Genomic DNA, 24901 nt, shown 5'->3' with positions numbered 1-24901 from the left:
GAAGAGGATGCGGCCTTCTTCTCATCTCTCCTTATGGCGGTTTCAATGTTCTGAAATCATCACTTGAGCTTGTTCCCGCCACCTTGCTGCCACCTCCATGGTTTGATGTCCAACGCTGATCCTTGAGGTCCAAGTTAGGTCCTTCATTCCTAAAACACATTAAAAAACCCATCTTAGGCAGCAGCATATTCTCATTAATATTAAGTGAAGTACCGAGAAACGAATGTACTTGATAATTTAGTTGTCGTGCACGAACTCTAGTAATTGGTCCGTGTATCTCCAGGACTTGAGGTGTAAGTGCTGTAAGAGTTGTGGTTGTATCATTAGTTGGGATGTCCTCATCAGAGGAGGTAGGTGATGTCGTTGTTGAAAGATAGCATTGAATTTTTGTAACAAATGTGTGATCACCGGTGATAATTCAAGACTGGACTGAATGGCTTCTTGTTAGTCACTGCATACATCATTGCCTTTCAACAACTTGACCAACTGTTCCATGGAAACAACCAAAAGTTCTAGAGTACCTGGATTAATACCCTGCAGCCTAGTTAGTTTACCCTAGTAATTAAAATCTTACCATTTATGCTCCCAGTTACAGGGCATTGTTCCCCAGCTCTTGAGCCAGTACATGCCCAATAGGCCATCATATCCCGCAAATTGCAACTCTTTCATTTCATGTGAAAAAGTGTGTCCATGAAGAAGCCACCATTACAAACCCTTGGTCTGCTCTGTGCACAACGGTGTATCAGCATTTGCTACCTTGAGCTTGGTGTGACTCATGGGTGTGGGCTGCAACGGTAACTTAGTAACCATGTTCTTGCCCACAAAATTGGGGGAACTGCCAAAGTCCACCAACAATAGCAGTACTTGATTTCCCACTGGGGCCCTTAGTTGGATATATAGTTCCACAACCTGTTGCCCTTGATAAATTATTCAGTGACACATGACAGTCCTCTTCTCCTGCAAAGTTCCCTGTGACTAAAGCATCTAACACTTCATCAAAAAGAATATCTGCGACAATCATCGCCTTCACCTGAGCCCCCACTATAACACATTGATGAACAGGTGCAAATTTCTCACCAAATTTGAAACAAAGATCATTTGCTCTTTGATAATCCTTCAATTGCTTGGCCTATCATGCATAGTTCACCTTTCTCAAATCTAGCTTGTGGAACCGGTTGCTCAACCGGATCAACTTTAGGCTGAACCTTCTTGTGGTAACTTTTGATGTTCTAGTGCTTAGCTCGTTCCATCACAATTAGGAACTATTGGGGCAGCCCCTTTCAGTGGCGCTGGAGGTGGTTCGATTGGCATACCATATGTCATGCCCATGATGCTTCTCTCCTGACGCGGCACGGGCAAGGGTGGTAGACGAAATTGACGCGGCAAAAGCACTTCGCCCACGGACAAGGGAGAACTTAACAACAATGACGTGAAAGAAGAAGCGACTGAAGTTGAATGGCTAAAAGCCAAACAAATACCTAATGATTTTGCCAAAATTTTGGTAGTCATAACGGCTGCAATCCAGATGACTATAGGTGGCTAAAATTTTGGTTGTGCCCATGATTGGTAGTGCCAAAATTTTGGCAGGGCTACATGGGGCCTCGAACCAAACGTACCCCTTGTCTTCCCGTGAAAATGACATGCATTGGGGCCCAATCATGCCAGCAAGCTACCCGAGGTAGGTTCGACCCATGTGTTTTTCTCCCAGGAGTAGGCCACAATCTGGGGTAACCAAATTAGTCCAACCCAATAGTAGGTGCACAGCACCAACACAGTTTCCTCTCCAAAAAAAAAACACCAACACAGTTACACATCGATAGTATAAAATTCTAGTGCTCAACCGAAATCTTGCGCATGTATACATTGTGTATATGCCTCAGCATCAGTCCTAAGGGCCATAAGGGGCCATTTTCAATGCCTAGCGCATATGCAAATAGAACTTTTACTGATGATCCTCGTCAGAATAATTTGAGACCTCTGCTTGACCGTCAAGTGGCATGTATTGCGCCATGATAGCTCTGATCTCGGAATCCATGTATGACTGAAAGAAAAAACACGTAGAATTAATAATGTATTTATTGGGAAGAAAAATATGTATTCAGACAGGTCTAAGTATCATAAACCACTGGTAGGGGGAAATGGTTGCAAAATGAAGGTACGAGGTGAAACTCAACAGCCTAGACGGATTCCAAAACCTTGCTACAGCGGAACTTGTGGTCATTGCTTACACTTTTCTTTGCAAATTACATGGAAAATTATTAGCCGCAAGTGAGTTTTTATATCTACACGCAAACTAAGCCAAAGATTTACCACCCTTTTGTGACAACATAAATTAGGATAGAACTTAAATTGCCACTGTAATCATGTGTCAGAAGTACAGCCTAGTAGTTACAGCAACAACAAGAAATTACTTTAAGTTGGACAACTACTATGCCTATTATTGATAGACAGTAGTTAATCAACTACACCCAATTGACTGGCTGTATAAGTGTTACTTATGATTGGCTATCACCATTTTGTCATTGTCGAAGGATAAAACTTTATCGGTGACAGAACATGGCAATGCTTCAGTGTTTCAGGTTTACAAGACAAATAGCACATGGAGTAGGAAAGACGCAAAAGAGATATTGTTGTGGGCGGTTATTACATGTATTATGGCAGAGTGGCAGTTCAGTTCCAGCCGGCTGGCCAGCAAGAGGGCCAATGTCATGTATGGATTTGCAGCAGGATGTCATGTGTTCAGCAAGGACATGCAACAAGAAACAACGTAGCAAACGGGAGGGGGGATAGTCTTTTAGGGAGTAATATTATTGTATTAGGAAGAGTACTATTAAAGGACTATAATTCATTAGGAGTTCACATAGTGTTAGGATTAAATGAGTATAATTCATTAGGAAATAAGCCTCTATTATAAACGGACACCATGTGATGTGGACACCCCCAGGCTCAACTCAACAACCATCTTCTCCAAAAGATGATTCTGCATGGCTGCAAGTCGAAGCTTCTTCTACAAAGGAAGTTTATTTGGGTCCCATGACAAGGAGTCATGCTAAATAAATACAAGAAGAGGTGAATGCGCTCCTAGATGAATCTAATGTTTATATAAATGAGAATTTAATACTTCCCAAGTCTTGTGGGCTGCTTTTATTTATGTCTTCACCAATGGAGGTAATTGAAGCCAACAAAGAATATTTCAAGGAACAAGACTTCGCTTCTGGCTTTCTTTGCTTGAGTACATCAATTTATGAACCCATGGCCCATGGTAATGTGGGATGACAAGAGATCAGAGATAAACATGAAGAATGCTAGGGGCTGCCTCGGCCATCAAACATCAGATGCGCAGCCCCAGAATTTATCTCTAAACTTGTTGCATCATGCCATATGAATTATATGAGTATCTAGCAAGTATGAAGGGTGAAAATGGGCAGGATATCAAGTCTATTTTCAGGAACATCAAACGGTGCATCATATGAAGGCTTGAGTTAAAAGATATTCCCTCCGTTCCATAATTCTTGTCTCAAATTTGCCCAAAAATGGATGTATCTATTCCTAAAAAGTGTTAGATACATGTAATATTTCGACAAGAATTATGGAACGGAGGAAGTATTATAGTTCCAATGCAAGTTGTCGAGGGCATTAATTGTTGCATGAGCCTCCATGGTGATGGCCCCACTCCAACCTGGTTTCACACCTCGCTAGGAGGGTTGTTCCTACTCCCCTCCGTTCCACAAAACACCTCGTATAAGCATTTCTCATTTGTTCCACAATACACCTCATTTTTCTGTTGGCTTCCGCACCCGGCCAATAACTGCTCAAGCACAATTACTCTAAATCCAATATGAATGGCCAGGCACTAGAAATGAGAGCTGTCTTGGTCGAAGTGCAAAAATCTATATGAGCTATTTGTGGAATGGAGGGAGTAGTATAGATACCCCTTCAGTCTCTTTAGCAATGTGATTATAATAGGTATGCTAAATGCAACCAGAATCTTGTTTGAGAGTTCTCTTCCCATTTGCTACTATAAACTTACCTCATGAGATTGCAGAAGCGGTCGTTCAAATATGTAACAACGACGCAGAGGACCAAAAAAAGTAGATCAACCATATACAACACATTACTATCATATCATAAAACCAAAAAAAAAGGCAGGTAACATAAATACTTCTTTTACTCGAGGAAACTATTTAGTTCTAGTCAGCAAATAAACAGACATCGCAAACAAACCATTCAGGACAGCAGAAGAATTCATCATTTAACTACACCAAGGAATGGAAGCTATAATAATGAAGATAATATTGTGCAAAAGCTAGCTTACCCTCAATCTGTACTTGTATACCAAATAACTTCCCACTGCCAGAACAACCAAGGCTACCAAGACCCCACACACGGCAGCCCATGCTGCTTTAGCTTGAACAGTCGTCTTACCTACAAATTAACCATACTAGCAATTTTAAGTCATATACTCCCTCCGATCCATAAAAAGTGTTGCCCACTTAGTACAAAATTTGTACTAACTTAGTACAAAATGAGCGACACTTTTTATGGATCAGAGGGAGTATAAAAAAGGGTAGATAGGGCTAAATATAACCAAAGCGTAAATATTACTTATGCACGTGTCATGCTCTTTGATGTACAAAAGGTCTTGACTGCAAGTACATTCATAGCCACCCCATGTATCTCTGCAGCTGCATTCCAGACATTGACAAGCTTTTTTCTCTTTGCACTCATCAATGTCTGCAAAGTTAAATAAAAAAACTCCATATCACAAATTTATAATGTTTCAGCAGAAGATTCATAATCAAATAAATTTTCATTTAAACATCCATCTTCCTAATATACATGTGCTAGGTTTATGCAGTTGGTAAGACAGTGAATTGCAAGATAGACTTTCTTTTTGTGAGGGGACACAGATATTAATGCAAGAGTAAAATTCAGAGAAGAAATGAGTAAATTTATACATTTCAATGATCTGGGAGACAATTGGTTAGAATGTCACTTATTTTGAAAAGGGGTTCAGGGGAGTATCCAATATCACAGAAATGTTTAAATTTCGTAACCCTAAACATCCATCTTCCTAATATACATGTGCTAGGTTTATGCACGTTTGTAAGGCATTGGATTGCAAGAAAGACTTCTTTTTGTGAGGGGACAAAAAGATTAATGCAAGAGTAAATTCAGAGAAGAAATCAGTAATTAAATATTTCACTGATATGGGAGACCATTGGTTAGAATATAACTTATTTTGAGATTGGGTTCAGACTTCAGAGGGTATAGAGTATCACAGAAATGTTTAAAATTCCTATTTTATGCCCCTGGGGGTGAGGTTCAGAGTACCTTGACATTTTTTAACACCATCCCCTTGGAATCCAGCTGGACACGTACATTCCCCATCTCCTGATTCCTGGAAAATAAAATTTTAGTATCTGTTGATTAATCAGAATTCGATAATAGTTATTACATGTATTCTGTAGCAGGCCTAAACCTACTTGACAAGCAGAGAACGTTTTGCCATTTCGAGTTTCATGCCAACATCCACCATGATTTATCAAGCATTTTCCTGGTCCAGCAGCTGCAAATAAAACAATTATTCAGTATAAACTTCTCTCTATGTAAATAATCTGTTACAGAAAAATTGTGCATTTCATGGTTTGTGTCAAATAATCTTATAAATCGAAACAAAGAGTGTATTCCAAGGTGCGTAAGCAATAATACTTCAGAAAAGATCAAATATGGAATCACGATGATGAATTTTTAGCTGCTTAATCATTCATGTTTCCTAACCTGATAAGCAGCAGATAATTAGCACAAAACATGTAGCATGTCCATTAAATAATATATGATATTTTTTTAGCGTAAATAGGCGTGAACATGAGCATCTGCATGCAAATCTGTATGAACTGAAAGTAGGGCTGTCTAACGAGCATGTTCGGCTCAATTAGTACTCAGCTCGTTAGCAGCTCTGCTCAGTAGACTCGGCAACACTAACGATCTCAGGAGCCAGTTCGGTTCGGTTCGGTTCGTGTGGTCCTCGCGAACAGCTCACCAGACGCTCGTTAACAAGAAAAAGGCAAAAAGAGAGCATCGTCTAGCAGCACAATACCAAAAGTTTCTCTAGCAAAATTGGCAAAAATTAACACATTCACACCAACAGCGTGTCCAGCTCCAGCAACAGCGCCTTGGAATTCCGGCGGCTTGTCGGCGTCGATGGAGAATCTGACCATGAGGTCGACGCAGACTTCACCAGGGGGAGTCGGTGTCTCCGGGAGCGGCTGGCGAAAGCGGGAACGGGACTCAGTTTCGTCGGTAGGAGCTCACAGGCAAGGCGCGTCACCACGGCCACCGGCCACCGGCCACCGCAAGTCTCCAGGCCTTTAGGGGTAGGACGATGAGAGGATAAGGTCAGATAGCGATTGTTGTTGATTGATTGAGGAAAGAGAACTGCAGTCACGGAACACCTAGCTGCGAGGGCCCAATGCAGTGAATGGGTTATTGGCCTTCGGTATTTGTTGCGTGCTTGGACTGTAGCATTGGGCAGTGGGGACTACGTACCCAGCTAACAGAATTAACGAGCCAAGCGAGCTACTCACGAGATCGATCGTTAAGCTCGTTTGTGTTAAAGGGCAGAAGAGGACGCTCGGCTCGGTTCGTTTGTATAATGAACCGAGCTCTAGACGAGCCGAGTACACTACGAACCGAGCTGCTCGACGAGGAGCGAGTTATTGTTCCAGCCCTAACAGAAAGAAAGAAGCTGCTGGGGGACTCAACAGCTGTAACCCCAACTGCAATCACGTGAAACGCACTTTGCTCCCTTTCACTCTTTGCTTCCATCACATTTCATTGCATGGGCTCCTTCTGTTTTCACATTATACGTGTATAAATGTGCTGATCTGATGTGTGCTTACATCACACCTTGTATTAGGTACCATGGGTCAGATAGTAGAGAGAAGGTAGATTGGGTACAGCCGTACAGGAAGCAACTGGTGAAGAGGTATGAATTGAAGGTTGCAGTGTGTAGCAGTTGACCATTCTATTATTGTGTAAGTGCTCTTGTACTAAACTACTGTCCTAACACAAAATGCTGGACAACTGAACTTGCATAAATTATCAGAAACCTGCTGCCGCCCTATGGAGTGCACTCTTAATTTCCTAATCCTCTTCCGCACTTCCTACTGCAGACTTCCAAATTGTACTGTCTCGGCAGAGGGTGGGCACTCGTTGTCTTGTCACAGCAAAAGAATCCTACCCAGACGTACCAACTCCTCGGTGCCATCCAATTCTCCATCTCACCTCTTTCTCTACTTTTTTGTGATGAACCAAATGCAAGTCCACGACATAATACAAACAGGACTAATGTACCATGGTAACATAGCACCTGCTTAAATTAAATGCTTTCAAATGAAAACTTTGTCTTTTGGAACATGTGTCTTTTGTATCAATTTAAATTCAGTTTATGTTAACATAGCACCATGGTAACATACACAAACTATACTGAACATGTTACTTTGTTATCTATTTAAATTCAGTTTACAGCAAGTTGTAAGTTGTAACAAGCTAACTAACCGGCAAGAGGTTGATAAGTCATGGTAGTCCCTTACCGATGAAACAACTGGTGTTCTAAAGAAAGAGAGCGGAGTTCCCGCACCTAGTCCTTTGCCGGCGGATCAATGCTGCCATATATGGAGATAGGATTAGCTAAAACTTACCCGCAAAAAAAAAGGATTAGCTAAAACAATGAACCAGGTCTAGTATGCCTGGGCTAGGCACAACTTTTCTTTTAACTTTGCTGAGCTGCACACAAACCAAAGTGCCACCATAGGTCCATTGGTCAAATACAAATCATAGCACATATTTTTTGGACGAAAAATTAAAATTTAACATAGGATCTCATGTGCGCGCTCCATGACCTGGACCTACTCCAGCACGGTTAGTATGGCCTTGAGATCCATCAACTACTTCACCTCTCGGCCTGCCTCAGGGAATGTCATATGGTGGAGATCCATCCTTTGTCATTGATTTGTTTTTAGATGGTGAAGATCCATTGTTTCTTGGATCTTGATTTATGGCGCCCATGAATTTTCCTCCAGGAGACGAGGAAGTCAGTGGCTAATGCATCATGAGATCACCTGTGTCGTTGTACTCTACAGAGGAGAGAGCAGCAAGGTGTCCCATTCCAATGAACTCATCTCTTGTTCTTTTTCTAAAGTTTGCACAAATCTCAAAGCATCATGTCCAGCGTGTAGAAGATAGCTCAAGCTTGTACACGTACAAGTAGAAAATCTGCACTCGTTTGTCTATTTGGCACTTGAAATAGAAAACTCTTAAAGACTTATTTGTACATTTTTCTCATGAGATGTGTCATTAGATTGCCATGGTCTTCTGGGATCTATCTCATGAGATGTGTCATTAGATTGTCAGGGTTGTAAACTCGGTAAACAGATTCAGTTACCATATCCTCATAGTGAGTATTTGAGCGTCCTTTTGATCTTGTTCACTCAGATGTTTAGGGTCCAGCTCCCTTCATTTCGAAAGGGGGTCATTGCTACTATGTTCTTTTTATAGATGATTTTTCACATTACACTTGGATATACTTTATTATGCCTTCTCCCAATGAGGTTTTATGTATATCAGAAGTTTGCTGCCATGGTTCGCACCCACTTCCAGACTCCTATTTGTGTCTTTCATGCAGATTCTACTGACGAGTATCCTCCCATTCTTTGCGGATTCCTTGTTGAGTAGGGCACCCATGCTCAGTTCTCTTGTCCCGGCGCTCATGGTCAGAATGGTGTTGCTGAGCGCAAACATCGTCATCTCCTTGAGACAGCTCGCGCCATGATGATCGCTGCCTCTATTGCTCCTCACTTTTGGGCTGAGGCAGTATCTACCACTGCTTCTCTTATCAACATCCAACCATCTTCTGCTCTTAAAGGGGGCATTCCTCTTGAGCTTCTCTGGGATTGCTCTCCTAACTACTCTGAGCTTCGGTCATTGGGCTGTGTTTGCTACGTTTTTCTCGTTGATGGCGAGCGTACCAAGCTGATTGCTAAGTCTGTTGATTGTCTTCCTTGGCAATGATGATGAGCACAAGGGTTATCGATGTTGGGATCCGAATGCTCATCGGATGCGGATTCTCAGGACGTGACTTCTAATTAGTCTTCCCATCTTCTCCCATGGTTACACCTGTTGAGTCTTTCTCCTTCCTGATACATATATTATATAAACATGCTTCTTGATAATCTGATTGTCCCATTGTGTCTTCACATCCTCCCGTTGTGCCATTATACCCGTCGTCTCCCCTGACTCGTCTAGTGTCTTCTTGCTCTATTCCACAAATACCAGATACTCCTAACAAGAATCACCGTACTCACCATTCTCCTAATGCTCCATCTTCACCGGTTACACCTGTGCCTTCCTATCCTTTTCACTACACCCGTCGTTCTCGACGTCAGGCTACTCCGGCTTCTGTTCGATTATCTTCCCCTGATGGTATGGACTCTCTTGTTCAGCCTTCAGATGTGCCTGCTCCTCCAAGTGCGGCCTCGTCTTCCATTGTGTAGCCTTCTCTTCCTTCCTATGGCCTTTGTACTTGCCCGCTCCCTGCAATCTGCAATTAAGCGTTATGGCTTTGCTAGCAGCAGCATGCGATGGCTGAGGAGATTGCTTCCCTTGAGTGCACTGGCACGTGGGATATTGTTTCTCCTCCCCGTGTTTGTTCCATCACCTGCAAGTGGGTCTACAAGGTTAGGACTCGCTCAGATGGTTCACTTGAGCCTAAGCTCGTGGTTTTCAGCAGGACCATGGTCGTGATTATGACGAGACCTTTGCTCCTACGGCTCATATGACCACTGTCCGCACTCTTCATGTTTGCCTCTATTCGCCACTGGTCTATTTCCCAGCTTGATGTCAAGAATGCCTTTCTTAATGGTGAGTTGCGTGAGGTCTACATGCAGCCACCGCCAAGGTATTCTGCTCCTGACGGCATGGTTTTGTCGTCTCCGCTGTTCGCTGTATGGCCTTAAGCAGACCCATCGTGCTTGGTTTGAGCGCTTTGCCTCGGTGATCATTATTGCTGGTTTTTCTGCCCGTGCACATGATCATATGCTATTCAAGTCTTCATCAACCTTTCTCCTCGAGGTCGGACTCTCCTTTTCCTCTATGTTGATTATATGATCATCACTGGAAATGATCCTGAGTATATTACCTTTGTTAAGGCACGTCTCAGTGAGTAGTTCCTCCTGTCGGATCTTTTGGCCCCCTTCGATATTTTCTTGGGATTGAGGTCTCTTCTACCTCTGATGGCCTTTTCATATCTCAGGAGAAGTACATTCAGGATCTTCTTGCTCGTATTGCTCTTACTGATGAACACATTGTTGATACTCTGATGGAGCTCAATGTCCATCTTCATGCTTCTGATGGTGAGCCTCTTTTTGATCCGACTAACTATCGCCATCTTGTTAGTAGTTTGGTGTATCTAGCGGGCACTCATCCATACATTTCTTATCCAGTTTATGTTCTCAGTCAGTATGTCTCCGCTCCCACTCATGTTCACTATAGCCACCTCCTTCGAGTTCTATGTTATCTTCGTGGGAGCGTCTCTCGTCGTCTTTCCTTTCCACGCTCCAGCTCGCGCCAGCTTCGGGCATACTCGGATGCTACCTAGGCTTGTGAATCTTCGGATCGCCAGTCTTTGTCTGCTTATTGTGTTTTCTAGGTGGTTCTCTCATAGCTTGGAAAACGAACAAACAGGTTGCAGTCTCTCGTCTGAGTGCAGAGGTAGAGTTGCGCACTATGGTACTTTTGACGGCTGAGATGGCATGGCTTCGGTGGTTACTTGCGAACTTTGGTGTTTCTGTACTACACCAACTCCTCTTTTGTCAGGCAGTACAGGTGCTATCAGTATTGGGCGTGATCCAGTGAAGCATGATCTCACCAAGCTAGCAAACGCGGATACAACCAGAAATCGCCGTATCCGTGTCGGATACTGCACGGATATGGAGATACGCCCGGATACGGCCCGATACGTATTTTGGCCGTATCGGATATTTTTGCGAATTAAAAAAAATAAAAAAAATTCCGATACGGCAGAGATACGCGCCGATACGGCCTGGATACGGGAAAGCCCATCCCGACTGGAAATAAGCCCAGCCCACGAGGAGGGGGTATAAGCCCGACTCCAGGCGCCACCCCTCTGCCCTAGGCTTCGACGCTTCGTGTGCCCCAAGTCCCGAACCCTAGGCGGCGGCCGCCTCTTCCTCTGCAGTTTGCAGGTGATTCCCCACCCTTCTTCCCCCTCTTCTCTTCTTCTACGTATTAATAGAATATATGGTATTCATATAGAATAAGAATAAAAATGAAGACAATAAACCGGAGATTCTTTCTTTCTCTTCCATTCTTACGTTTCCATATTAAAGTATCGTTTTCTTACTTAAATTTAATAATATTAATCTAATATGCCCATTGGTGTTCCAAAAGTACCTTACCAGATTCCCGGAGATGAAGAAGCGACTTGGGTTGACTTATACAATGTTATGTATCGAGAAAGGACACTTTTTTTAGGTCAAGAGATTCGTGATACCTTTTAGTGTTGCAAAAAACCCATGGTTTAGGAAGGCATTTATCTTTGCTGCAAACAAAAGCAACCACCTAGCTGGGTATGTTCCTCCAAGCTATAACAAGATTAGGACCACACTTCTTGTCGAAGAACGCACACGTGGAAAAGATGCTGCAGCCTATCAAGTCAACATGGACTAACAAAGGTGTGAGTATTGTCTCAGATGGATGGTCTGATCCTCAGCGTCGTCCACTGTTAAACTTATGTTTCTAAGATCAATCAACACCGAGGGAGAAGTCAAGAGCAAAGAGTACATCCGGGACAAGCTTTGTGAGATCATTGAGTTTGTTGGACCAGCCAATGTTGTCCAAGTGAGCACTGATAACGCAGTCAACTGCAGGGGCGCTGGTTTATTGGTGCAAGAAAGGTATTCTCACATTTTCTGGACTCCATGTGTTGTTCATACCTTGAATCTTGCCTTAAAGAGTATAGCTTCAGCTAGGACTGAGAATGATCCTCAGTATGATTCTTGCAATTGGATCCATGAGATTGCAAAAGAGGCCACCCACATAAGAAATTTTATCATGAATCACTCAATGAGTCTGTCCATGTTCAATGATCATAGTTCTCTAAAATTACTTGCTGTGACTGAAACAAGATTTGCATCTCAAGTTGTCATGTTGAAGAGGTTTCAAGAAATTAGAGAAGCTCTTACATTGATGGTGGTTAGCCAAAAGTGGTCTGATTATAGGAATGACAATGTGGAGGGTGCACGGTTGGTGAAAGAAACAATCCTTAATGATGATTGGTGGGTGAGGGTCAAGTACCTCCTTGAGTTCACGGAGCCTATTTACTCCATGATAAGTGCAGCCGACACGGACAAACCATGTCTCCATCTAACATATGAGATGTGGGATAAAATGATTGAGAAGGTGAAGTCTATAATCTTTAGACATGAAGGTTTGCAACCACATGAAGAATCTCCCTTCTTCTCTCTTGTGGAAGAAATCTTGATCTATCGCTGGACAAAGAGTAATACTCCATTGCATTGCTTGGCTCACTCACTTAACCCCAAGTAAGTTGATCTGCTTGCTGCCATTTTTTCTTATTGTTGAAAAACATGCTGCACTTTCTAATGCCATTACCTTTTACCATTCCTTTGCTGCACTTTCTAATGCGATTACCTTTGCCATTCCTTAGATACTATACCGCAGCTTGGATAGATGCAGTTCCAGGCCGTCAAGCTCCACATATGGATAGTGAAATTTCAGATGCTTGCTTCTGAAGGTTTATTCCTCATGGGGGTCCAGAATTGCATGAGCTGAAACAACAGTTTGCCAATTTTAGTTTGATGGGTCCTGGATTTAATGGCTTTGACTCAACTGAGGACAGAAGTTTGCTAGATGCCAAACAATGGTGGGGAATTCATGGAAATCATGCTCCAGCTTTGAGGACCATTGCACTTGAGTTACTTGGGCAGCCAACCTCATCTTCTTGTGCTGAATGGAATTGGAGTACCTATTTTGATCCATAACACACTAAGAAACAGGTCCTATTCCTATGTTCTTACGGTCTTACCCTTGCAATAGCTTTGACAAATTTGCATTTTGCATTGGAATTTGATTTTAGTTCTTGTTCTTGACTTCTTGTAGGCTGAACCCTACACGTGCAGAGGATTTAGTCTTTGTACATCAGAATTTGCGCCTTATTTCTAGGAGATCACTGGAGTACAACAATGGCCCGTCCAGATTCTGGGACATTGGAGGAGATAGCTATGAGCTATTTGTTGGTGGTGCTGATTTCCTACAGGAAGCTGAATTCTCATTGGATGAACCAGAACTGGAGGCTTTGCTGCATGATATTGGTGCATTGGACATTGAGGAGAATGAAGCCATGGAGGAGTAGAGATGCCTTTTTGCTGCCACTGGCCTACTGCTAATTGCTGCTGTTTTTTGTGAATCGCAAGTCCTTATTTTAATTAGCTACTGCCTGCTGGATGATCGCATGAGTGCCTGCTCATATTTTGTGAACTTGTGGCCTTGTGGGCTGTTATTTTGTGTTGAATATGTTGGCCTTCTTCCCTCAGTCCCTCTCCCGTATCGGCATCAATCCTACACGCCGCCAGTCCACCAAGCTCGAGGGCCCCTGCCCCAGGTTGTCCCACATGGTATCAGAGCCACCAGCGACGGCGACGGCAGTTCCTGCAGCGGCGACATAATTTCCCTGTGCGTGAGTCTTGTGCACCCAGGATGGGTCTTGGCGGCGTGTGCAGGCTGCAGCAGCGGCGCTGGGAGGCACAGGACGAGGTGCGGGCGCGCGTGCAGGCTGCAGCAGCGGTGGCACTGGGTGGTGCACCGGCGGCTCGCGAGAGGCTTTGCTGATGTGCAGGAGGCGCAGGGGCGGCACCAAGCAGCGAGGAAGCACGGCGCAGTGGTGAGGTGATGTACGGCGACGCAGCAAGGGTGACCGTCGCTAGCAGCGTGGAGGAGATGGTGCAGTGCACGCACCTTAATTCTACCAACGACTGTCTCGAGGCAGCGAGGGCAAGGACAGCGCAGGAGATGGAATGCAGGGGGAAGGTCCAGACCTGGCATGATGAGGCCGTCGGGAAGAAACAGCGGGGCGTGGTCGAGCTGCTCCAGGTCAAGGAAGTGGAGGCAGTGGCTGCAGCTGGGAAGGAAGAGAAGATTGAAGGGAATTTGATGGAAGTTCAGAGATCGAATGTCAACACGAAGAATCTACAAGTGTTGTCCTTAGTTGCGGAGAGCCGGAGATATTGGAGGTTGTGGCACGCAGTGGCAGTGAAGAAAAGAAATGTAGGCAGCTGTTGGAGAAGCTGCAGATGATGGTAATGAAGATGGGCAGAGCATCGTTCTTGCAGGATGAGATCGAGCAAGTCAGTCAGGAGGACAAACAAGTTTGTTTGTATGCAAGTGAAGCTGTTGCTGAAAGGGCATCCGTAGCTGTTCATGGCACCAATTCAGAGTGGGTGTTAGACTTTGGGGCATCTAAACACGTCACTGGAAATTCAAAGGAGTTTGAACTATGTAGTTCATATTCTCCCACACACGAGGAAACGATACAAACTGCCGATGGCACTGCTCGGCCTAACAAAGGTAAGGGATCTGTTCAATGTACACCTAAAATCAGATTGTCTTCAGTCTTGTATGTCCCTGCGTTTCCCGTGAACCTTGTGTCATTAAGTGCACTTATTGACCGGCCAGATTGTGAGATAACTCTGAATAAAGCTGCATGTGTAATTAAAGATGGTGTCACGGGACAGAAGATTGAGACTGGAACTAGACATAGAGGATTGTGGTACATGGATCGTGAGGGACATGGCCAGATGGATAGCTCGGTGTTAGCAGCAATGTTTGGAGAAAAAGAAGCTACTGCAATGACACACCACTGTAGAATGGGGCATATATCGTTTGATAAGATGTACAAGGTGTTTCCTGATATGATGAAAGGGGTGGATAAGAATAAGTTGAAGTGTGATGCATGTGAGTGGGCAAAGCACACAAGGGTGTCTTATGTTAGCAAGGGATTGAGGAGTATCACACCTTTCATGCTTGTTCATTCAGATGTGTGGACATGTCCTGTTGTGTCTATTAGCAACATGAAGTACTTTGTGACCTTTATTGACTGTTACTCACGCATGACTTGGATTTATCTAATGAAGCACAAGGATGAAGTATACCAATGTTTCAAAAATTTCTATGCCTATGTGAAGAATCAGTTCAAGGTGCAGGTGCAAGTGATACGGACTGATAACGGTACTGAATATGTGAACAAAGTGTTTGGGACCTTCTTGTCAGAGCATGGGATTCTACACCAGACATCATGTCCGGACACTCCGCCTCAGAATGGTGTAGCAGAGAAAAAATAGGCACATACTGGAGGTAGCGCGGTCATTGATGTTCACCATGAATGTTCCAAAATTCCTTTGGAGTGAAGCTGTGATGACTGCTACATATTTGATCAACCGCACACCATCAAGAGTATTGGGTATGAAGTCTCCTTGTGAAATGTTGCTAGGGGAGAACAAATTTGTAGTGCCCCCGAAACTATTTGAGCAAGTTGGATCCGAGGGCTGTAAAATGCATCTTTATAGGGTATCCGTCTGGGCAGCAAGGTTACAAATGTTGGAGTCCGTCAGAGAGACGCACATTTGTAAGTATGGATGTCACGTTCAGAGAATCCGAGCCATATTATGGAGAGAAGACTGATCTAAGTGTTCTGTTTGAAGGACTTGACCAGCTGCAACCTATACAACATGGTCAAGAGGGGAGAAAGTTGAGGAGCAATGTGTTACAACAGAATGCTCATGATGCAACCAGATTATTTGTTGGCTCTATTCCTATCTCTATGGCACCAGCTGAGGCACAGAGAAGGTGGCCTAAGCCACACGAGGAACAAAATCTTCGAGTGTATGCAAGAAGACAAGTTCAGAAGGAGCAACAAGTTCTGGGGGAGCAACTGGTTCAGGGGGAGCAACAAGCAAAGGTTCAGAATGAGACACCAAACAATGATGCTAGTTCAGAAGAGTCCAGAACTGATTCAGAAACGTCAAATGACTTGCCTATCGCCTTGAGGAAGGGGACACGTGCTGCAGCAAACAAACTTATACAACTGTATGGGTTTGAAAATGATATAAGCAATTATGTGTCTGATGAGTCCTTGTCACCCTCTTATCATGCATTTGTAGCTTCTCTCCAATTAGTGTCCATTCCCACTGATTGGAGAGTAGCACGGCAGGATCCTAAGTGGTGTGCAGCAATAAGAGAAGAACTAGAGGCTTTAAGGAAGAACAAGACCTGGGAGTTGTCAAATCTTCCAGCTGGAAAGAAGGCAGTGGGATGTAAATGGATCTTCACAGTAAAGCAGAATTCTGATGGTAAAATTGAAAGATACAAGGCAAGACTTGTGGCAAGAGGTTATAGCCAGACATATGGTATTGATTATGATGAGACCTTTGCACCTGTAGTGAAGATGAACACAGTGAGAATTCTGGTATCTTGTGCAACCAATTTTGGGTGGTCGTTGCATAAACTTGATGTAAAAAATGCATTCTTGCATGGGGACTTCCAGGAGGAAGTCTACATGGAGGTACCGCCCGGTCTCACTGAGTTTGGAACTGTCGATAAAGTATGCAAATTGAAAAAATCTCTTTATGGTTTGAAGCAATTGCCTAGAGCATGGTTTAATAGATTCAGGCGGGCTGTGTGTGATATGGGGTATGGTCAGTGCAATGGAGATCACACCACTCTACAGGCATTCCAAGCAGAAGATTACAATTTTAGCTGTCTAATCATTACGGGAGATGATGAAGCTGAGATAACAAGGCTGAAGAGGAGCTTGAGTAAGACCTTGGCCAACTTAAATATTTCCTTGGCATAGAAGTGGCTAGATCATCAAAGGGAATAGCTCTATCGCAAAGGAAGTATACTCTAGATCTTCTCAGTGATATGGGCATGTTGGGATGTAGAGCAGCTTCAACTCCTATTGATCAAAATCATAAGGTGACAGCTCAGTCCGGAGAACTAGTGGACAAGGAGTCACATCAGAAGTTGGTTGGAAGGTTACTGTACCTCTGTCATACACGGCCAGATATAACTTATGCTGTAAGTGTGGTGAGTAGATATATGCATGAACCCAGGAGTGGACATATGGAGGCCGTTCACAAAATCTTAAGATATCTGAAGGGAACACCAGGAAAAGGGTTGTTGTTTAGAAGCAATGGGCACTTGAATGTAGATGGCTATAGCGATGCAGACTGGGCAAGTTGTTTAGATGACAGAAGATCTACCTCGGGCTATTGTGTCTTCGTTGGAGGAAATTTAGTGTCATGGAGGAGTAAGAAACAACAAGTGGTATCCAAGTCAACCGCAGAGGCTGAATATCGAGCTATGTCACAAGGGTTGAGTGAAATGCTATGGGCCAGAAATCTATTGGCTGAGTTAAAGATTTTGAAGAATGGATGTTTAAATGTGTGGTGTGATAACAAATCAGCAATCAGTATTGCAAAGAATCCTGTTCAGCATGATAGAACGAAGCACATCGAGATTGACCGATTCTTTATAAAGGAGAAGCTAGATGCTGGAATTATCAAGATAGAACACGTCTGTTCAGGACAGCAACTTGCTGATTGCCTAACAAAAGGATTGGGAACTAAGGATTGCAATCTCGCATGTGACAAGATGGGAATGATAGATATATATCACCCATCTTGAGGGGGAGTGTTGAATATGTTGGCCCAAACGGCCCATTAAGTGGTCTGGTCGAGGGGGTCTTCTTCCCTCAGTCCCTCTCCCGTATCGGCATCAATCCTACACGCCGCCAATCCACCAAGCTCGAGGGGCCCTGCCCCAGGTTGTCCCACATTTTGTGAACTTGTGCGGCATTTTGGCCGGGTTGTAGGAACGTAGGGTGACTGTGAACTTGTGATCTTTTCGACCATTGCCTGATTGCCTCTTTTAATGTTAATTGTTTATTTCCTGTCTTCTTCAGCCTTTATTTTTGATATTTTATATTATTTATATATACACAAATGTATCCCCGTATCTACGTTTTTCAAAAATCGGCGTATCGCAGTATCCCCGTATCGCCGTATCCGTGCTTCCTAGTCACCAAGCATATTGGTGTTGATGCTTCTTTCATGCGCTCTTGTATGCAGGATCTGGTTGTTGATCTTCAGTTTCTGCCTTCTGAGGCACCGTTAGCAGATTTCTTCGTGAAGGCCTAGACTACAGCATAGCGGGGCTTGTACCTCTCCAAATATATACTGGCCTTTGGCCTCCTCGAACTACAAGTTGCATATTTCCTTACAAGTAGTACTCAGGCACCAGAAAGAAGATTGGGAAATAAAGTGTTTGTATCCTAGTAAGATAATACTAGTATTCAAGTACAACTCAGTACTGCTCAGATAAGGGAGAAGTTCCTATGCCTGCTTGCGCACAATGACCTGCTCTCAACCAAGCAACAAGAACAGCTGTTTAGGGCTAACAGATTCATAGCCGGTAAATGTTGATATGCAAAAGCCATCTGATCTTCACATAGCTATGAGCTTGGCACCTTTGAGCAGCGGGAAGAGATCATCGCTGCACCACCACCACCAGCAGCAACCACCCGCCCAGGTCACAGGCAGGGACCCCCAACCCACTCACAAGGCATAGCAGCGCAAGCCTTAGTAGGACAGACCTCCAGCATAATCAACACTACAACTAGTGGAACTATTGGGGCTCCAACCGGTAGGACGTTCAAAAGGCTATCATGAAGCAGAAATGGCAGAGAGGCAAGAAGGGGCTGTGCTTCTATTTTGATAAAACAAATCATCAGGGCACCTCTGCAGCAGGAACTTTTGAATTGAGGTCATTTATGTAGACGAAGGGTAGGACCAGCCAGTCAAAGAACCGGCCGAAAATCCCCAGGTCTCCTTACATGCCTTGACTGGGATTTGTGTACAGTATTGGATTAATCTTGCCTAATCAAGATAGTACAGTAGTACTGGTCCGAGTCGGAGATGGTGTTCATCTCCTAGTCGTGTTGGTTCCTAGTTAGCTAGTGTGTGCGTTTCACACATTAGTAGTTTAGGCCAAGGTTTGAGTCCTATTTAGAGTACTAGTTCAAGTTGGAGTCGGCTTGTATTGCTGGCCATGTCCGAGTGGTACTAGTATTAGGTGATTTCGGTGTTAGGCTGGGTGTGTGTGTGTATACACACGTATACCTGAAGCTTGTAAACGTGAGATATTAAAAAAGAGAAAAATAGAGGGCACGATACGCGCCCTTGGCCAAATATAATCTTGTGATCGTCGTGTGCGTGTGCGTCTTCATGTGATTGATCTTTGGGCAAATCCAACATACAGCACACCATGCAATTGCAGATCAGGATTGCGCCAACAAGTTTAATTGATTCCAGATCTATGCACAACTTTGTGCGTGACAATGTGGTGCAAAATTTGGCTTACTTTTGTTTCCACTGACATACCCCAAGGTGACAGTAGAATTCCAGGTGGACATATACTTACTTCCATTGGATGGCTTCAATGTGATGCTTGGGACTCAATGCCTATGCACTCTTGGTCCGAATCTTTGGGACTTTGAGGCACTTAAAATGGAGTTCTGGTGTGGCAATCGTCAAGTCATCCAGCAAGGAATGGCTGGACCACACCCACGTGTCCTTGCCCATGGTGCCAAGGGCCACGATTTGATGGCAACATTGCTAGGCTCGTTCAAAGAGGTGTTCGTTGAATCTCGCGGTCTACCTACACTACACAAAGGCAGAGCAATCATTGCATAGTCTCTTTGCACGAACACCTCCTATGGCGATACGTCTGTAACGTTACCCGGTCAGTGCAGTCACACAAGAAGATGGGTTTGAATGGTAGTGTAATGCCATGTTAGCACAAGACAAGATGGCAATTCTGCACAAGGAATCTCTCGACTTACGCAATGCTATAAAAGCAAGCCCAATGTACATGATACGATCAAGCAATAAGAAAATCTATCTTCCCCATATGCTTTCCTAACCCAGTCTGTTGCTGTAATTTACACCTCCTGCTGTCAAACCTGCACCGATGATGGCGCCTACCCACCACCGTCGGCCCTGGCATCGTTAACTATCCCTATAACCTTTGAAGGAAGGGACACATCAGATATATAAGCACCCAGACAAAGGCATGGAGTGTGTTTGGATGAGTGGTGAGTCCATTGTGTATATAATTAAATAGGGGGCAGGGGCAATCTAGTACCGCATGCTGATCAGTTTTTTACAGGAAAATTGAAACATGTGCCAGCTAGATTCTTTTGTGGATACAGAATGAAAAAGGTAAAGGGTGGTTAGTAAACCCTAGGCCTACTAGCAACGAGTGTTAGCAGGTTCCTTCATGGCCTCTCCCACAACTAACTAGGTACATATCGCCCAAACCGATTCAACATCACCTGGCCTAGGTGCAGCGGCCGCTAGGTTCAGTGAAATATTACCGTTAAAGAATTGTTAATGACAGGATACATGCTAATTCTTTCAATGATAATTCATGCATGCACAAACTGTGAACATAACATAGCCAGGACAGCAATAATACCGCTAAGCCTAGAAAAGTTGGATCCATTCATGGAGACTGAAAGAATATTACCTTCACAATTGCTGTAGCCATCGCCTTTAAATTGCACACCATTGAATGTTGGGCATTCACACACTCTGCCACGGAATGTGTCCTGAACAAGCGTTGACAACAAACTAAGAAAATGAGTTTTCTTAAAAACATAGATTATGATGCCAAGTGAAAATGATCAGGTCACTCATACATACCCGACAAGCTGTTACATTAGCAGCCCTGTCTTGCCAGCAGCCTCCATTATCACTCAGACACTCATTAGTTTCCATGTCTGTGTTAAAACAACTGAAAAATTAGCACTGTAAGTTCAGAAGAATACAAGTACAGCATAGGAAAAATTGTACTCCTCCATTTGGATTTACAAGGCCCTCTTGAAAAAATGGTATAAAGAAGGTATAGTGACAAGAGAGGGAATAAATGTTGAAAAACATCAGTACCAAGATAAAATGCTGATATCAAGGCAAAATACTGGTACCAAGGCAAAAACGACTCAACGCATGCAATGGAATTAATGTTGAAGTGGAAACCAAGAGAATTAATACATGCAATTAGGAGGGGGACATGAGAAAAAGAGGCCTTGTAATCTTGAATTTTAAAATTTTGGACAATGGCCTTGTAAACCCGAATGGAGGGAGGAGTTCCTTGGTCTTACCATCACTCAGACAAACATTTGGCTCCGTAGTTTCCTCAAAGCCAGCACAAATAGCTTTGAGGACAGCTTTCCTTTCTAACTTTCCTGTTGATTTGAAGGTTAAAATCAGCTAGGGCAAAACGTAATTTGTTAATAGTCTTCCAGGGAAACTTGTGGGACATTTACCTCGATATTGCCGATTGTTCACAACAAGTGTAGGCAATATAGTTACATCTCCTCTTGAACCTTTCCCAATCTACAAAACATCATAGATCATATTAAAACTAAGATATGAAAGTAGAATTAAATGGATAAATGTTTATTGGTAATATTCCGTGGTGCTTTATTTTATTTATAATTTTTACATAACGAGCTCATTAATGTCAGTTCACCTGTGTGTCCTGCTCTGTTTTAAGCAAGGGGTGGTCAGAATCAGCATTTGGATCTCCCATGCACCTATCGACTTTCTTCGTGTCCAAACCTGTTTTAAGTGTAAATGTGTAATATCACTAGTTGTTACGACTATACAGAACTAGTGATGCCATTTTATGTGTGAACAAAGTGCCTGAAGGCATACTGCTGCGTAGCTATGGTATGTTAATAGTAATAAAGTAAGTACAGATAATTACAATACACATGGCTTAGCTGAAGGTAAGTCCCAAGAAAGAAGAGGAGCTAACCTAGTGATTTTATCACAGTTTCTGCACACGTTTTGCTATAATTCTTGTCCTTCATTCGGCACCTTATGTGAAAATCAGTGACATAATCCCACCAGATCCATGGTCTTTTTATCTCATTTGCAACATTAAATACACAAAGCTGTCTGAGGTTCTCTACCACGACATCTTTTCCTTCATAGCCAGTACTAAAGTCTTGTTCTGGATCAGGTGCACAATACCTTCCATGGTTTATACACTGGGACTTGCATTGTTTGCTGACAATAAATGCTTTAGGGCAGTACCAAGTAATATAATGGGGGGTGAACTGACTATAACCACCCTTTTCAAGTAGTTGTGCAGCTCCTTTAAATTCGTTGAGAAAATGGATAAGCATATCACATTTAGGCCCACATTCATCATTGCTATTTGTCCACAGCTCATACTCAACCCGGTCATCAGGATGTGGAACAGCCTCCCTCCAATCAAGATTCACATTTACCATTTCACCATCTTTAACTGCCTTCTTCAGCTGTTCACCAAATTTTTTATCAATTAGAGCAGAAGGAATGGTTATGTTTTGTATATACTTTGCAGCCTCGTCATCTTCCCGAGGTAAGTCCATCGTTATCAATGGCTCATCCTTGTCATCAACTACAAGCACTGCTGAGGCACCGGCATTTTGGGCATTCCAAACCTTCTTAGCAAACAGACAATCTAGATAACACATATGGAGAAAAGAATATTAGCATTTGATTTCAGTTGATTGAGCAGCGAGAAGCAGATGAAGGTTACAATGACATATCCATTTTGATCCATTTGGTTATAGAAACAAGATCAAACATAGGACTCAAGTGAAATGAGTGGAACTTTGATGTTGAAAAATATAATATAAAAAATAACACCCTCACTTGAAGTATTGAACTCACAAAAAAAAATTGTGCGAGGAGAAAATGCATACAAATAACTAGGAGTAGAGTCCCCATGCAGCAAAGATGAACTATCTGATGGAGTTCCATATTGGTGCAAAAGGACAGCTTGTAAAATAGGGATTCTGGCTTCATGAGGGATTCAATGCAGTGCAGATCAGCCAAAGGGACATGTTGTATGCCGCACGACAGATGCATCAGAGGTGCTTCTTAGGCACATGGCAGCCATGATATACTAGGCTTACTATACAGCTGAGGCACGTTAGGAGTCGAACCCCTAACAGATTGGCAACTCCAGATTTTTGGAGTGGAGTGCAGAATCAAGGAGTCAGGAGCGGAGTTGCAGATTTCTAGGAGCGGAGAGGAGCAGAATAAGCTCTTGGCTAAATAGGACACCTTGACATACGGCACAGAAGAAAATGCCAACGAAACCCCACACAAGCAAAGCAGCTCTAATCAACAGTCACCTCCCGACTCATCAACCCTGCCGAGTCATGCAAGAAACTACCACACTGAATCTATCATCGAATCCACCAAATCCGGAAGTGAACCACATAGCAGCGCAAATCGGCAGTGCAAGGGTGCGAGAGATTGGAATGGGGAGGTGGCATCACTCACTTCTGCGGTCGATGAGAAGGAAGCTGGGGAGGGCGCCCGGGTTGTTGCGGAAGATGTGCTCCTTCCCGCCTCCGTCGAAGGAGTCGCAGGCGTCTGTGTTGGCCTTTGGGTATACGACGGCACCAGCCATGCTCCCACCGTACTGCGGAATGCCGAAGTTACCTATGGCGCTATCGTGCCTGCCCCGTAGCGTCGTCGGCGATGTGACCATCAGGCTGTTCTTCTCCACCACGAACCGCGCCTCTACCTCAGCCGCCGCCGCCGCCGCGAGCGCCAGCACCAGCAGCCTAAACCCTAGCCCCCGCATCGCCCTTATGATCACCTCGTCCGTTGGCGGCTGGGAGGGGGGCGACCGATGGTTTAGGGCACGTTTGGTTGACCTTCCCACATTGACGGCCACGCTGAACAATTTGCTTGCTAGTTGCTCCAAGCAGCGTAAAAGATGTCTCGAGAAAATAAGCCAACTAATGGAAACGGCTCTGGTGGGGAAACGCCGTTCCGGATTACGGAATCAACTGGTAACAGCAGCTCCAGCCGTCGTATGCTCAAGGTCAGTATGGCGTCCACATTTTTGGGTCATACGTGGCGAAAAAAGAAAATTCGAAAGACTACCGCGTCACAGTCGGGTCCTAATATCTATACCAATATATTAAATTGAAGTTGGTGGTGATGATACGTCCACCCCTCAACAATCGATGCATCCCTGCAGGGAAAAAACGGAAAGAAAGTCAAAGGCCCGCACAGCTTCGTCTGTGGAGCAAGCCAACCACCGCCACCGAGCCCTTGCGGATCCTATCCTATCCTGGATCGACTCTGTCTCTCTCCCCCAGCGCTCCTCTCTCACACGCCTCTCTCTGCCGCAGACCCTCTTTCCTGGCCGTGGCCTTCATCCTCTTCTCGGTGCCCACCTCGCTAGAATTAACACATATGGCACCGCACACCCGCTACCCAACCCCTCTCGGCTTCCCCGCCCTACGTACCCACGAGAAACAAGGAAGAGAGAGAAATCGCGCACGACGATGCCATCGACGGTGGCGGTGGCACGGGCAGGGAAGTCCAGCGGCCTTCGTGGCTCCGGCGGCCAAGATCTCGTCGGAGTTGTACCTGATGGAGTACGATCGCCCATGCCCGATCTCCTTTCTATCCCCCATCTCTCTGCCCTTGCCTCGATCTCTCTGACCGTGGGATGCCAAGCGGACACGGCTAGAGAACAAGGAAGGCGGGCTAAAGGAGTTGACTAGCTGGGCTCAAAGGATATCGCCAGCGGGGGGAAGGAGGGGGCGGATGGAAGAGCGTGGCGCCGCTGGCAGTCAACGGCGAGGTGGAGCTTGCGACTAGCGGCGTGGGATGGGCTCAAGGGGAGCGTCACCGGCTTGGAGCAGGGAGCAGAGGCAAGGGGCAGT

At 44.3% G+C, this 24901-nt stretch overlaps 2 protein-coding genes across 2 annotated transcripts; one reads left to right on the top strand and one right to left on the bottom strand.

Annotated features, from left to right (window-relative positions):
- Positions 1 to 1711: 1711 nt before the first annotated feature.
- Positions 1712 to 23993, bottom strand: LOC100832568 (vacuolar-sorting receptor 1). Its single transcript, XM_003573825.4, has 12 exons — positions 23499 to 23993; positions 21976 to 22668; positions 21688 to 21776; positions 21482 to 21551; positions 21317 to 21400; positions 20859 to 20935; positions 20683 to 20764; positions 5487 to 5569; positions 5335 to 5401; positions 4606 to 4734; positions 4316 to 4425; positions 1712 to 2041 (listed from the first exon to the last, which is right to left on the bottom strand). The coding sequence occupies exons 1-12, from the start codon at positions 23803 to 23805 to the stop codon at positions 1943 to 1945; spliced, it is 1890 nt and encodes a 629-aa protein (XP_003573873.1). The 5' UTR covers positions 23806 to 23993; the 3' UTR covers positions 1712 to 1942.
- Positions 9642 to 13453, top strand: LOC106866501. The gene is made up of 5 exons (XM_014900761.2): positions 9642 to 9737; positions 9894 to 10004; positions 10313 to 10412; positions 11792 to 12623; positions 13264 to 13453. The coding sequence occupies exons 1-5, from the start codon at positions 9642 to 9644 to the stop codon at positions 13451 to 13453; spliced, it is 1329 nt and encodes a 442-aa protein (XP_014756247.2).
- Positions 23994 to 24901: the final 908 nt, after the last annotated feature.

Source organism: Brachypodium distachyon, chromosome 3, assembly GCF_000005505.3.
Source record: "Brachypodium distachyon strain Bd21 chromosome 3, Brachypodium_distachyon_v3.0, whole genome shotgun sequence".
NCBI classification, from domain to species: Eukaryota; Viridiplantae; Streptophyta; class Magnoliopsida; order Poales; family Poaceae; genus Brachypodium; species Brachypodium distachyon.
Note: the sequence above shows the minus strand (reverse complement) of the source record. Positions and strands in the feature narration are given on the sequence as shown.

Coding starts and splice junctions, on each gene's coding strand:
- LOC106866501 (XM_014900761.2), top strand. CDS start 9,642: ATGGCTGAGGAGATTGCTTCCCTTGAGTGCACTGGCACGTGGGATATT. Junction 9,738..9,893: donor CCTGCAAGTGGGTCTACAAG/GTTAGGACTCGC, acceptor TCTATTTCCCAG/CTTGATGTCAAGAATGCCTT. Junction 12,624..13,263: donor GCTCACTCACTTAACCCCAA/GTAAGTTGATCT, acceptor CCTTATTTCTAG/GAGATCACTGGAGTACAACA.
- LOC100832568 (XM_003573825.4), bottom strand. CDS start 23,805: ATGCGGGGGCTAGGGTTTAGGCTGCTGGTGCTGGCGCTCGCGGCGGCG. Junction 21,777..21,975: donor AACTGTGATAAAATCACTAG/GTTAGCTCCTCT, acceptor CACTTAAAACAG/GTTTGGACACGAAGAAAGTC. Junction 5,402..5,486: donor AAACGTTCTCTGCTTGTCAA/GTAGGTTTAGGC, acceptor TTTATTTTCCAG/GAATCAGGAGATGGGGAATG.